This window comes from Pongo pygmaeus, chromosome 21 (assembly GCF_028885625.2).
Source record: "Pongo pygmaeus isolate AG05252 chromosome 21, NHGRI_mPonPyg2-v2.0_pri, whole genome shotgun sequence".
NCBI lineage: Eukaryota > Metazoa > Chordata > Mammalia > Primates > Hominidae > Pongo > Pongo pygmaeus.
Window position 1 is genome coordinate 30029099 of NC_072394.2, and position 11665 is coordinate 30040763.

The 11665-nt window shown below is 42.4% G+C and overlaps 1 protein-coding gene across 2 annotated transcripts in view; it reads right to left on the reverse strand.

The window, feature by feature from the left end:
* Positions 1 to 11665, reverse strand: part of ATRN (attractin) — a 171224-nt gene that overhangs the window by 15400 nt on the left and 144159 nt on the right. For both annotated transcript variants that reach the window (XM_063659468.1, XM_054467960.2), the window contains exons 25-26: positions 11105 to 11166; positions 1230 to 1308 (exon numbers count right to left, since the gene is read on the reverse strand). In XM_063659468.1, the coding sequence (XP_063515538.1) occupies positions 1230 to 1308; positions 11105 to 11166 (141 nt within the window). The remainder of the gene's footprint in view (positions 1 to 1229; positions 1309 to 11104; positions 11167 to 11665) is intronic.

The following is an 11665-nucleotide window of genomic DNA, read 5'->3' on the forward strand; positions in this document are numbered from 1 at the left end:
ATCTACAAATACATTTTTACATAGAAAAAGGCATGAGTAGATCCAAAAAAACCCCAGACAGCTTCTTTGTCTAGATCTTACATACACGTGAGCATTTCCATCAGCAACAATGCAACAGGCATGACTAAATGAAAGACAAAGTAATGACGCAAGTGAAAGTTGCAATAAACACGTTTTTATGTTGTAATTATTTCAATGGTGGTTATTTTAAAAATATTTATTTATTTATTTATTTATTTATTTATTATTTCAATAGGTTTTTGAGGGAACAGGTGGTATCTGGTTACATGAATAAGTTTTTTAGTGGTGATTTCTGAGATTCTGGTGCACCAGATTCTGGTGCACCTGAGCAGTGTACACTGTACCCAATGTGTAGTATTTTATCCCTCATCCCCCTCCCACTCTTTCCTCTGAGTCCCCAAAATCGACTGTATCATTCTTATGCCTTTGCATCCTCAGGGCTTAGTTCCCACTTATAAGTGAGAATATATGAAGTTTGGCTTCCCATTCCTGAATTATTTCACTTAGGATAATGGTCTCCAATTCCATCCAGGTTGCTGCAAATGTATATAAATATATATACACACACGTACACATACACACCCCACATTTTCTTTATCCACTCACTGATTGATGGGCATTTGATATGTTGTAATTTTCAACCAAGTTTATTTATTTAAATTTGTCAACTGTAAATATTTGCTTATTACTTTTGGAATGAAGCTCTGGAAACAAATCAAGACTTATTAAAAAATAAAACTCAAGTTAAAAACATAACTACACACACATTTATCTTTCCTTGAATAATGAAAAATTTTTGAGGTGCTTAAATGGCTGATTTCCCTCTCCCGTGAAAAGCTCTTGTGAAGGCGGTGCCTAATCACGTGGTGGCTGTGCTGTGCTAATAAGCCCTTGGATCTCTGCTCTCAGTCAGGACTCAGATTCTGGTCGGAAGGATAAAACTGGCATTTCTAAGTCAATACCAGAGTTTCCTTTTCAGAAGGTAAGACGCTGTGGTGCAGAATTAATTACACTTTATGTAGCACTCATCTAAGTCTACTGACCATATGCTGTGGAACCATGGACTGCAGAAAGGGCCGCATTATTCCTACCGTGGAGATGTCTGTCTGTCCATTATCACTAAATAGCTAAAAACCACTTGCTTAAGAGAAAAAGAAAGAAAAAAGGCTCTTCCAGGGATTCTTTAATCTTTACCCACTGAAGCTTACCTCTCTACGTCTGGAGGCCCAACAACTTTGTTTGATCTTCCAAACCACAGCAGCCACCAGGAGCAAAGAGAGGAAACAACTGTGAGAAAGGAAAGTACTGAGTTATTATCCCAGCCCCCAGAATCAGCTCCCACCGTTGCCCACACCTCAGGCCAGGCAGTGAAAACAGCTCCCAAATGCCACCTCCGGGCTCCCTTCTGATGCTTTGTCACAACAATGTACCAGCTCAGGAGGCAATGACTGAGACAACTTCGGTAAGCCAGGCTTCCTAACCAGGCCTCTAGACTGTATCGTTCCCATGTGGTACTCAGAGACAGCCCTGACCTTCCACTCGGCTTTTATCAGAATGGCCCACAGTGGCTTATCCCAAATAAGAAAAGTAATTCTGAGATAATTATAACAAATATTAGTCATGCTGTTTACTCAAGTTAGCAAATATTTACTGGTAAAATCTAAGAAGGTGAAAAAGTTAATTATTAAAGTAACAATCAACTTTTCATAAGGAACAGGCAAACAGAAATGTGTGTAATTATTAGTGTATAGTCAATATTTTTCAAACACATATTTTTAAGTAAAATAAAACACATTTGAAATGATTAAACCCAAGCCAACAACTTTTTAAAAAATATTAAGAGAAAATAACTCCCAGTAGCCTTAATAGTTGCAGAGGATTTCAATGCTCTCTCATGTATAAACCAGGTGTGGAATGATTTGAAAAGCTACAGTGATGGCAAAGAGAACAGTTGACTTGCGGTTAAAAGGAAGAATAAGCTTAACAAGTAAAAAAATAGATAACTGCTATAACTGCATTTTTACTTATTAACTTGTAAAAGGGGCTAGCTACAGGGTATTTTTCCAGAGTGCTACACGCAGACATAAGGCTCTCTGCCAATGTCATCAAGGTACTCTCTTGCTGGCTGAGCTCTGCGTTTGTAGGATGGGGTCAGCTTCATGAATGGCACCTCAGTGCACCCAAGTGCTGACACCAACACAGCCCTCCCGGGCTGGCTGGAGAGAGGGACTCTAAGATGCTAGGATGACTGAACTGCCCTTATCTCAAGGCTCCCTCAAGGCTCACTGCCTCCCTAAGGGGAACAAGGGTGTGGACCCCTCCAATGGGTGCCCTGACAAAAGGCAATTCAATAGGATTGCCTTTCAACCGCCCCCAGGATCGTCACTTGGTGGAAAGCCTTCATCTCTGGGCCTCTCTGCTATCAGGACACTGCCAACTCTTCTCTCTGACAGTCTACATTGTCTTTTTTTTTTGAGACACAGTCTTGCTCTGTCACCCAGGCTGGAGTGCAGTGGCACGATCTCAGCTCACTGCAACCTCTGCCTCCCAGGTTCAAGTGATTCTATTCTCCTCTTTTAGCCTCCTGAGTAGCTTGGACTACAGGTGTGAGCCATCACACCCAGCTAATTTTTGTATTTTTAGTGGAGACGAGGTTTCACCACGTTGGCCAGTCTGGTTTCAAACTCCTAACCTCAAGTGATCTGCCTGCCTTGGCAAAGATTACAGGCCTCACATGACTGGCCTACATTGTCTTTTTAATCAATACTTTAATTGGGTCAGGTCCTGTTCTAGGCTCATGGAAAACACTGATAAACAGAGCAAAGATTACTGTCCCATGGAATTTACATTCCAGCAGGTGGAGACAAACAGAAAGTAAATAAGCAAATTACAGAGCATGCCAAAAGGTAGGTAAGTGCTACAGAAATAAAAAGATGGTAAGAGCAAGGGGTTCAGGAGTACCAGTGGCACTCCAGAGCAGGATGGTCAGAGTGGGTGGGCCTTTCTTTCTCAGAAGGTGACATTTGAGCAAAGACTTGGAGAAGGTATGGAGGTGGCTCATGGACGCCTGCAAAAGTGCATCTGGAAAAAGGGGCAGTCAGTGCAAAGCCCGAGGCAAGGCCCTGCCTGGGATGGCTTGGGGAGCCTCAGGAGGCCAGCATATTTGGAATGGGGTGTGTAAGGCCAGATATAAAGGCAGAGAGAAGAGTGAGGGTGAAGGGCAGATCATGTGGGGCACTGCAGGCATTATGAGGGCATTGGGAGAGAAAGAGCCAGTGCAGGTTTTTAAACAGAAGTGTTGTGATTTAACATTTGCTGAGAAGACCACTGGGGGTGCAATGGCATTATCAGGGAGACCAGCAGCCTAGGTGAGATGATGGTGGCTCAAACCAGGGCAGTGGAAGCAGGGGTGTGAAAAGCACTTTGGAATCTGGACATATCTGGAGATCCATTTTAGACATGCCGAACCCTAAGATATCTACCGGACAGCCCAGGGGAGATGTCCTGGGCAGATATTCTAACTTGGAGGCTGGCTGCCAGGTCTGAGCTGGTCATGGCATTTGGAAGGCATCAGGATATATATGGTATTTCAAGTAATAAACCTGGCCACAGTCACCAAGAGAGTGAATACAGATAGATGAGAACGTCCTGGGGCCACCCTAACAATGAGAAGTTGAGGAGAACAGGAAGAACCAGTAAAGAGGTTTGAGAATAACCTTCTCAGTCTTTCTTGGCTTCCATGCATAATCCTGATTTTTGTTATTTTTATTCTAATAGATAAACATAAGGAGGCAGCAAATCCACAAGGAAGAGCATGAAGCCAACGGGAACAGCTTCTAAGTTGGTCAAGAGCCTGCTGCTGCTGCTGAGAGGCGAGGACCCTGGTGTCACTCAGAAGCCTCTCTTGCGTCCACCAGTAATACAGTCTGTGCCTGCATCCCTCAAGGCCTCAGGGAGGGTGAGAGGGCCCTTCTGAATTCAATGCAGATCTGTTGACAACACCAGTTACCCAGTTCCTTCTACTTGCTGCTCCAGCTACAAGAAGCGACAGAACAGCAAGCAGGGGAGAGTCTCTTCTTTCCCTCTTTATAGAGGCTCCTTCCTGAGGCTGGAAAAGCACCTCATTAGGACACAAAGAGGTCTCAACAGACTGTTTCAGGACCTAGAGTTTACTTCTCTGTGCCCTGAGTCTGGAAATACTTTTTCTAACTCACTTTACATTGATTTTCTCATTTGAATCATCGAATTTCCCCCCAACTTTTGTTCTCTTTTCCATCTATTATATGAGCCATTCTTCAGAGTGCTTAGGATTATCTGGATACCTTTCCCTTTTTCCTTATAGGCTCCATTTTAAATTCTTTTGGACCAGGCTGGGAGCAGTGGCTCACGCTGGTAATCCCAGCACCTTGGGAGGCTGACGTGGGAGGACTGCTTGAGGCCAGAAGCTTAAGACCAGCCTGGGCAATGTAGTGAGAACCCAACTCTACAAAAAAGAAAATATTAGCTGGGCATGATGGTGCATGCCTGCAGTCCCAGCTCTACTTGGGAGACTGAGGTGAGGAGGACTGCTTGAGACCAGCTCAGGAGTTTGAGGCTGCAGTGGGCTATGATTGCACCACTGTGTTCCAGCCTGGGCAACAGAGACCCTATCTCAAAAAAAAAAAAAAAAAAAAAAAAGCTAAATAAATTCTTTTAGACATGGTTAACTTGTCCTGGGAAAATATTTTCTTCCTCATGCCATGAAAGTAACTCTATTCTTAGCTAAAAGTTTATCATCGCTAGTTAGTAAACATCGTCTAGAAAAACCAAAGTTCCGGATTCTTTTCCAGAAGTTCAACCCCCACAAGGGAGAAGTGATGAAAATGCCATCTGTCCTTGTTTACTACACAAGAGGCCATGGGCCTGAAAAGTACTTCCTCGACCTATTCTGATAGTGTCATTCGGTCGTCCAGGGACTGAATGTCCAGTAGAAGTGGCCGGTCCTCACCGGGCTGTACATACTTGACAGCAGGGCCATCTTATTCCATACACATGCTCCAAGAATTTAAGGATGTCTACTAAGTGGAGCTACAATACAGCCCCTACATCCCTTAAAAGCAAGCCATTGACACAAGCTTTTTTCCCTGAGAGGTTGGTGCCTATGGTTCCTCCTCACTCTGCACTTACCCTGAAGAGTCTAAGTTTACTTCCCACAAATATCTTACTAGATTATGTACTAGATGCTGAAGCTGTGTGTGTATAGGAGTGAACGAGAGACAGTGCCCTGCTCCACTGAAGCTTGATCTACCGACCCAGATATTAAGCAAGTAAACATACGAATATATTCTTCAAATTGTAATAAATACCATGATGAAAACTAATACAGTTCTACAGGAGAGAGGAACAAGGGGAGACAATTTAGCTTAGCCCTTAGAATTTTCAGAGGGACAGGAGTGTCTTTTGTGTGCTAATGAATGACTCATGGGGAGAGGGGCCTGAAGAGCCTCAGATGCAGGCTGGTCACCGGAAAACCCAACTAGGTGGTTAGAGGGTTAGAACTTTCAGCCCCATCCCCCAACCTCCAAGAAGGGGAAAGGGGCTGGAGATGAGTTCAGTCACCAATAGAAAGTGATTTCATCCATCATGCCTATGTAATGAAACCTCAATAAAAAACTCAGAATGATGAGGCTTGGAGGAGCTTCCAGGATAATGAACATATCCACGTGCAGGGAGGAGGCTTGTCCAGAGAGGGCATGAAAGAGCTGTGCTCACCCACCCCCATGCCTTGTCCTATTCATGTCTTCCATTTGGCAGTTCCTGAGTTGTACCCTGTAAAATAAAACTGTAATTCTACGTATAGTGCTCTCCTGAGTTCTGTGAGCTGTTCTACCAAATTGTCAAATCTTGGAGTGAGCAGTCACCAGAAGCCCTGAATTTGTAGTTGGCCCAGTAGCAGTGAGGTAGCCTGGGGACCCATTTGTGCTTAGTGTCTGAAGTGGGAGCAGTCTTGTGGGACTGAGCCCCTAACCTGCAGGATTTGCTCCAACTATGGGTAGTGTCAGAATGGAACTGAACTGTGAGACACTGAGTTGGTGTCAGAGAATTGGAGAATTTGTTGTTGTCTGGAAAAATCAAGCAAGGTATGAAAGTATACAGAATGAAGGGTAGTGGGAAGAGTGTTCCAGAAAATGGGATAAGCATGTACAGATGCTCAGTGTAGGGAAAGAGCTTGTGCTTTTGAGGACATAGGAGATGGCTCTGGTAGCAGAATGTGGAAGAGAAGAGTGCAAGCTGAATGTGGAGAAGTGGAGGCCAGTTCGCCCAGGACGCTGAATTTTGTTTTAGATACAACAGGAAGGTAAGGGGCTAGACACACGACCTTTAAAGGTCTTCTCTGGACTTTTTGTGGATTCTGGAGGGGCCAAAGTCAACTGAAAAGGTCCAGGCGAGACTGTGATGCTAGGGTTGGTGGGGTGGGGAGTGGAGGTGGAGAGTGCACTGACGGCCGTAGCTCTGGGGCCTGGTAAGGGAGTGCCTGCTGAGTGAAAGCAAGAGAAGTGGCTTGGAACCGGCAGAGCCATGTTGCCAGTTAGTGAGGTGGGGAACACTGGTGAGGAAGGATGGAACTGGTCACTTCTGGGCATGTCGTGCTGCAGATGGGGAAGGCAGAGTCCAGTCAGAGAACACAGAGTGAGAAGATGGCCAGGGTCAAGGTCTGGGAAGAAATCAACAGTGAGAGGCTGAATAGAAAAGGTTGCACAGCAGGCAGACTAAGAAGCAGCAGTAGGGCAGCATGGGTCAGAGACGGCTGGAAGAGTCTCGCTCATGAAACGGTCAGTTGGTTGATACCACTGAGAAGTCAAGAAGAGGAGAACCAAAAAATATCCTTTGGATTTGGCAATATAGTGTCCTGCTTAATCTGTGGGGTTACATTCCCAGCCTCCCAGTGGATGCCTGAAATCATGGATAGTACTGAACCCTACATATACTATGATTTTTAGATCCGATAACCAAGAGACTAGTGGGCGGGTAGCATAGGGGCGTGGATACACTGGACCAAGGGATGATTCCTATCCCAGGTGGGACGAAGCAGGATGGCACGACATTTCATCACACTACTCAGAATGGAGTACAATTTATAACTTATAAATTGTTTATTTCTGGAATTTTCCACTTAATGTTTTTGGACCACGGTTGACCCTGAGTAATTGAAACTGTGAAAAGTGGATCTCTGTCTTGTTCCCAAACTCAAACTTCTAACATTCTACCATTAAGAAAGTGGTTTGCTGCTGACTTTTTATGTTGTTCCATTATCAGTGTTCAAGAAGTTTCTCTTTCTAGTTTTCTAAGAAGTTTTTTTAAAAATGAATGGGTATTAAATTTTATCAAATGCTTTATCTCCTCCATTGATTAAGATGGTCACAGTATTCTTTTTTTTTTTTTTTTTTTGAGACGGAGTCTCGCACTGTCGCCCAGGCTGCAGTGCAGTGGCGCGATCTTGGCTCACTGCAAGCTCTGCCTCCCAGGTTCACGCCATTCTCCTGCCTCAGCCTCCCGAGTAGCTGGGATTACAGGCGCTCACCACCACGCCCGGCTAATTTTTTGTATTTTTAGTAGAGATGGGGTTTCACCGTGTTAGCCAGGATGGTCTCGATCTCCTGACCTCGTGATCCACCCACCTCGGCCTCCCAAAGTGCTGGGATTACGGGGGTGAGCCACTGCACCCGGCCTAAAAAGGTTATGTTACCAATGAAGCCACCTGTGGCCTAGAGTTTTCACTATGACAAAACTTAAATTAGTATTGTTTTAAAAATAGATATAGAACTATTCAGGCTCCTTACTTCTTCTGTGTCAGTTTTGGCAAGTTGCATATTTTTCTTTTAATGGTCCCATTCCATCTGTTTCATTTTCAAATTCATTCACATGAAGTTGTTCATCAAATACCCTTCTGGAGGAAAAAAATGTCTGTGGGATTTGGAGGAATGCCCCTTTTTTTATTTCTGACATTGGCTACATATACCATATACCTTCTCTCTTTTTTCCTTGGTTAATCTTGCCAGGGGTTTGTCAATATTATTCTTACTCTTTTCAAAGATCCAATTCACAGTTTTTAAGATCCTCTCTACTGTACTTCTTCCCTTAGATCATTAATTTTTGCTCTTATTTATATTTTTCTTTCTTCTACTTCTTTAGGTTTAATTAGCAGTTCTTTTTCTGAGTTATTGAGAGGAATGTTTTTTCTTTTCTAATATATGCTTTTAAAGCAGTGATTTTCAACCTTAGCTGCACATTGGAATCACCTGGAGAGTTTTCAAATGTTTGGGGTGCACCCCTAGAGGTTCTGAGTCAAATGGTCTGAAAAGTGGCTTGGACATCAAAAGCTCCGCAAGTGATTCTAGGTGCAGCTAAGGTTGAGAACCACAGATTTAAAGCTATAACCTCTAAGTACAACTTTAACTGCATCCCACAAGTTTTCAATATTTTCTTCATCAACCAAATCATCTTAAGATTTATGTTGTGATTTAATTTATATACATTTTGACTGAGTGCGGTGGTTCATGCTTGTAATCCCAGCACTTTGGGAGGCAGAGGCAGGTGGATCACTTGAGGTCAGGAGTTCGAGACCAGCCTGGCCAACTTGGTGAAACCCCGTCTCTACTAAAAATTCAAAAATTAGCCATGCGTGGTGGCACGTGCCTGTAATCCCAGCTACTTGGGAGGCTGAGGCAGGAGAATTGCTTGAACCCGGGAGGTGGAGGTTGCAGTGAGCCAAGATCACAACACTGCACTCTAGCCTGGGCGACAGAGAGAGACTAAGTTTCAAAAAAAAAAAAAAAGAAATAATTTATATGCATTTCAAAAATAGCAAATGCAATGTATGGTTTGAGAAGTCAGGTAAATGGTACCTTTGGGGAAGAGGCAGGGGGTTGTGAGTGAGGGGAAACACAAGAGGAACTTCTAGAGTATTGGTAATATTAACTCTTGTTCTGAGTGAACAAGAGAATGGAACAGATGGAACAGGATCATTAGAAGAAAACTATATACAACTTGCCAAAACTGACACAGAAGAAATAAGAAGCCTGAAATGTTCTGGGTGAACAAGAGATAATATTACCAATACTCTAGAAGTGTTCAATTTGTGATAATTCACTGAGCTACACACATAGGATTTGCAACTGTTTCTGTAACTTTATATTACACTTAAATATACTTTTATTTTATTTATTATATTTATACTTATATTACACTTAAATATACTTTTCTTTTTAAGAGAGAAAACGGATCCCATACAAAGAGTGGGAATTATAACAGCACTAGCCTTTTCAATATTATACTGGACACTAGAAAAAATAGTATAATGTCTTCTAAATTCTAATGGAAAATGATTTTGAACCTAGAATTCTGTAGTCAGACTTTTTTTTTTTTTTTTTTTTTTTGAGACAGGGTCTCTCTCTGTCACCCAGGATGGAGTGCAGTGGTGCAATCTCTGCTCACTGCAACCTCTGCCTCCTAGGCTCAAGCCATTCTCCTGTCTCAGCCTCCTGATTAGCTGCGACTACAGGCTTGTGCCACCTCACCCAGCTAATTTTTGTATTTTTTGTAGAGACAAGGTTTTGCCATGTTGTCCAGGCTGTTCTCGAACTCCTGAGCTCAAGTGACCCACCCACTTTGGCCTCCCAAAGTGCTAGAAATACAGGTGTGAGCCATAGCACCTGCCCCCAGAAATTCAATCAAATTGTAGGATAAAATAAAGATATTTTCAGTCAGGAGAGCTCACAGAAAAGTTATCTACCAGGCATCTTTTCTCATAAATCTGGAGAATGTGCTCCAGTAAAAAGAGGGAATGGATAGGAAGATGAAGACATGGGATCTAGGAAACAGAGACTTCAATATAGGAGGAAGGCAAAGGAAGTTTCCAAATGACAGTTGTGCAGCAGGCCCCAGGAACAAGTGCACTTGGGGGCAGGAGGTGGGAAGGTTCTAGGGTGGGCAACTCCAAGAGAAATTTAAACCAACAGAGCACCTTCCTGTGTGTGATCATTGTGAGATTTCTCAGTTCTGTCACAGTACAATGATACTTTATTTTATTTTATTTTATTTTTTACTATTCTAAAAGTACATCAGTAAGAGTATAGTGATAAATCAGGGGTAAGCACATAGAAAAATCAAACAATTAAAAAGCCAAAACATGGCAAATACTACATTTAGGATAAGCAAAGAATGATCCTTCTACCCAAAAAATGTGGTAGTGTAATCACTGTTCAATGCAGCTGTGAATAAGAGTTTTATGGCCATAACATAGATAGGGATCACTGATATAGCCATGCATTGTGATACAATGGTATTAAATGAAAGAGAAGGGGCTTTTGTATGCTTTTGTGGCGTGAGGGGAGATGCTAGGGGAAGCCATGTAACACAGTATATCCTCATCTTCTACAGTAGGACATCAAAAGATAACTTAATTGAAAAACCAAGTGTAAACACAGAGAAGTAAAAAATAATTAAAACAATTTAAATTGGGGGACGTGGGGTGGGGAAGGTGCAAGGCAGACTATTGCTGCTTTCTGTTTTAAAAACTGCAGCACTTTTTTTGTCTTTTTCAATTATTTGTATATAGTATTTTCATAAAGATAAAATTAAACTAAGAAAAAAACTATGGAAATAAAAGAAAATCCCAGGGCACTAAAAAATCACTTTCAGCTTTAAAACTTTGGATAATCACCAGAATCATCTCTTGAACAAGAATAAGCATACATGTAGCTCACATCAGTAACCATTATTAATTAAATGTCGTTTTAGTCTCAAATTCTCCCCATATGAACAGCCAAATTATCTATAAGATACATGCAAAATTAATACAGGATACATGCAAAGCCCCCCGCCGGAAGCCAGAACATACAAACCAAATGTTTTCACTTTGTCATGCTAGATTGAGTTTATATTACTGTAACTGACATCTAACTTTTCAGGAACACATATGAAGTAAATTTAATCTGTAGTGGAAACACAGGATTATTCTTTTATATTTTAGGAGCTGATACTCTATTAATGGATCTAGTGCCTAAATCAAAAGAACAGAGAGAGTCTGTATAAGCAAAATTACCTGAAGAAAGTCACGAAGAACTGTACCAGGTCCATAAAATTGCTGTGCTGAGAGAAGGCAATCTGTGACAGAAAAACAGGTAGTGTGATTATGCAGGTCATGAAACCACCACGGATTCAGGCTTCTCATTTCAAGAGTTAAGCTGAAAACAGAGTTTACATTTTAAAGAAGTTAAGGAAACTTTTTTCACTTAAGGAAAAGTACCTCACCCCTTTAGTTTTCTTGTTTAGTTGCCAGTCCCATAGCAATACACTGAGGCTTTAGCACAGCCTCCTGCAGCCCCTTCTAAGCTTCACACCAGTTTTGAGGTTCTCTCCGTTTGACCCTGGAGACCCTCACACGCCTCCATGAAGCCTGGCGCTCCCACCCTGTGCCTCCACCCACACAAAGCTCTCCTTGTTTGCCTCAGTACCGATTCATGGCTCTGCCTCCAGGTGGGCAGCCCCATTCTGTGCTCTTCATTCGGTCAACATTTATGTACTCAGTGTGTACTGACTGCAAGATATTGTCCTTTTTACAAAACATTGTGCCTCACGTTTTGCTGCACCGAACATCATCTGA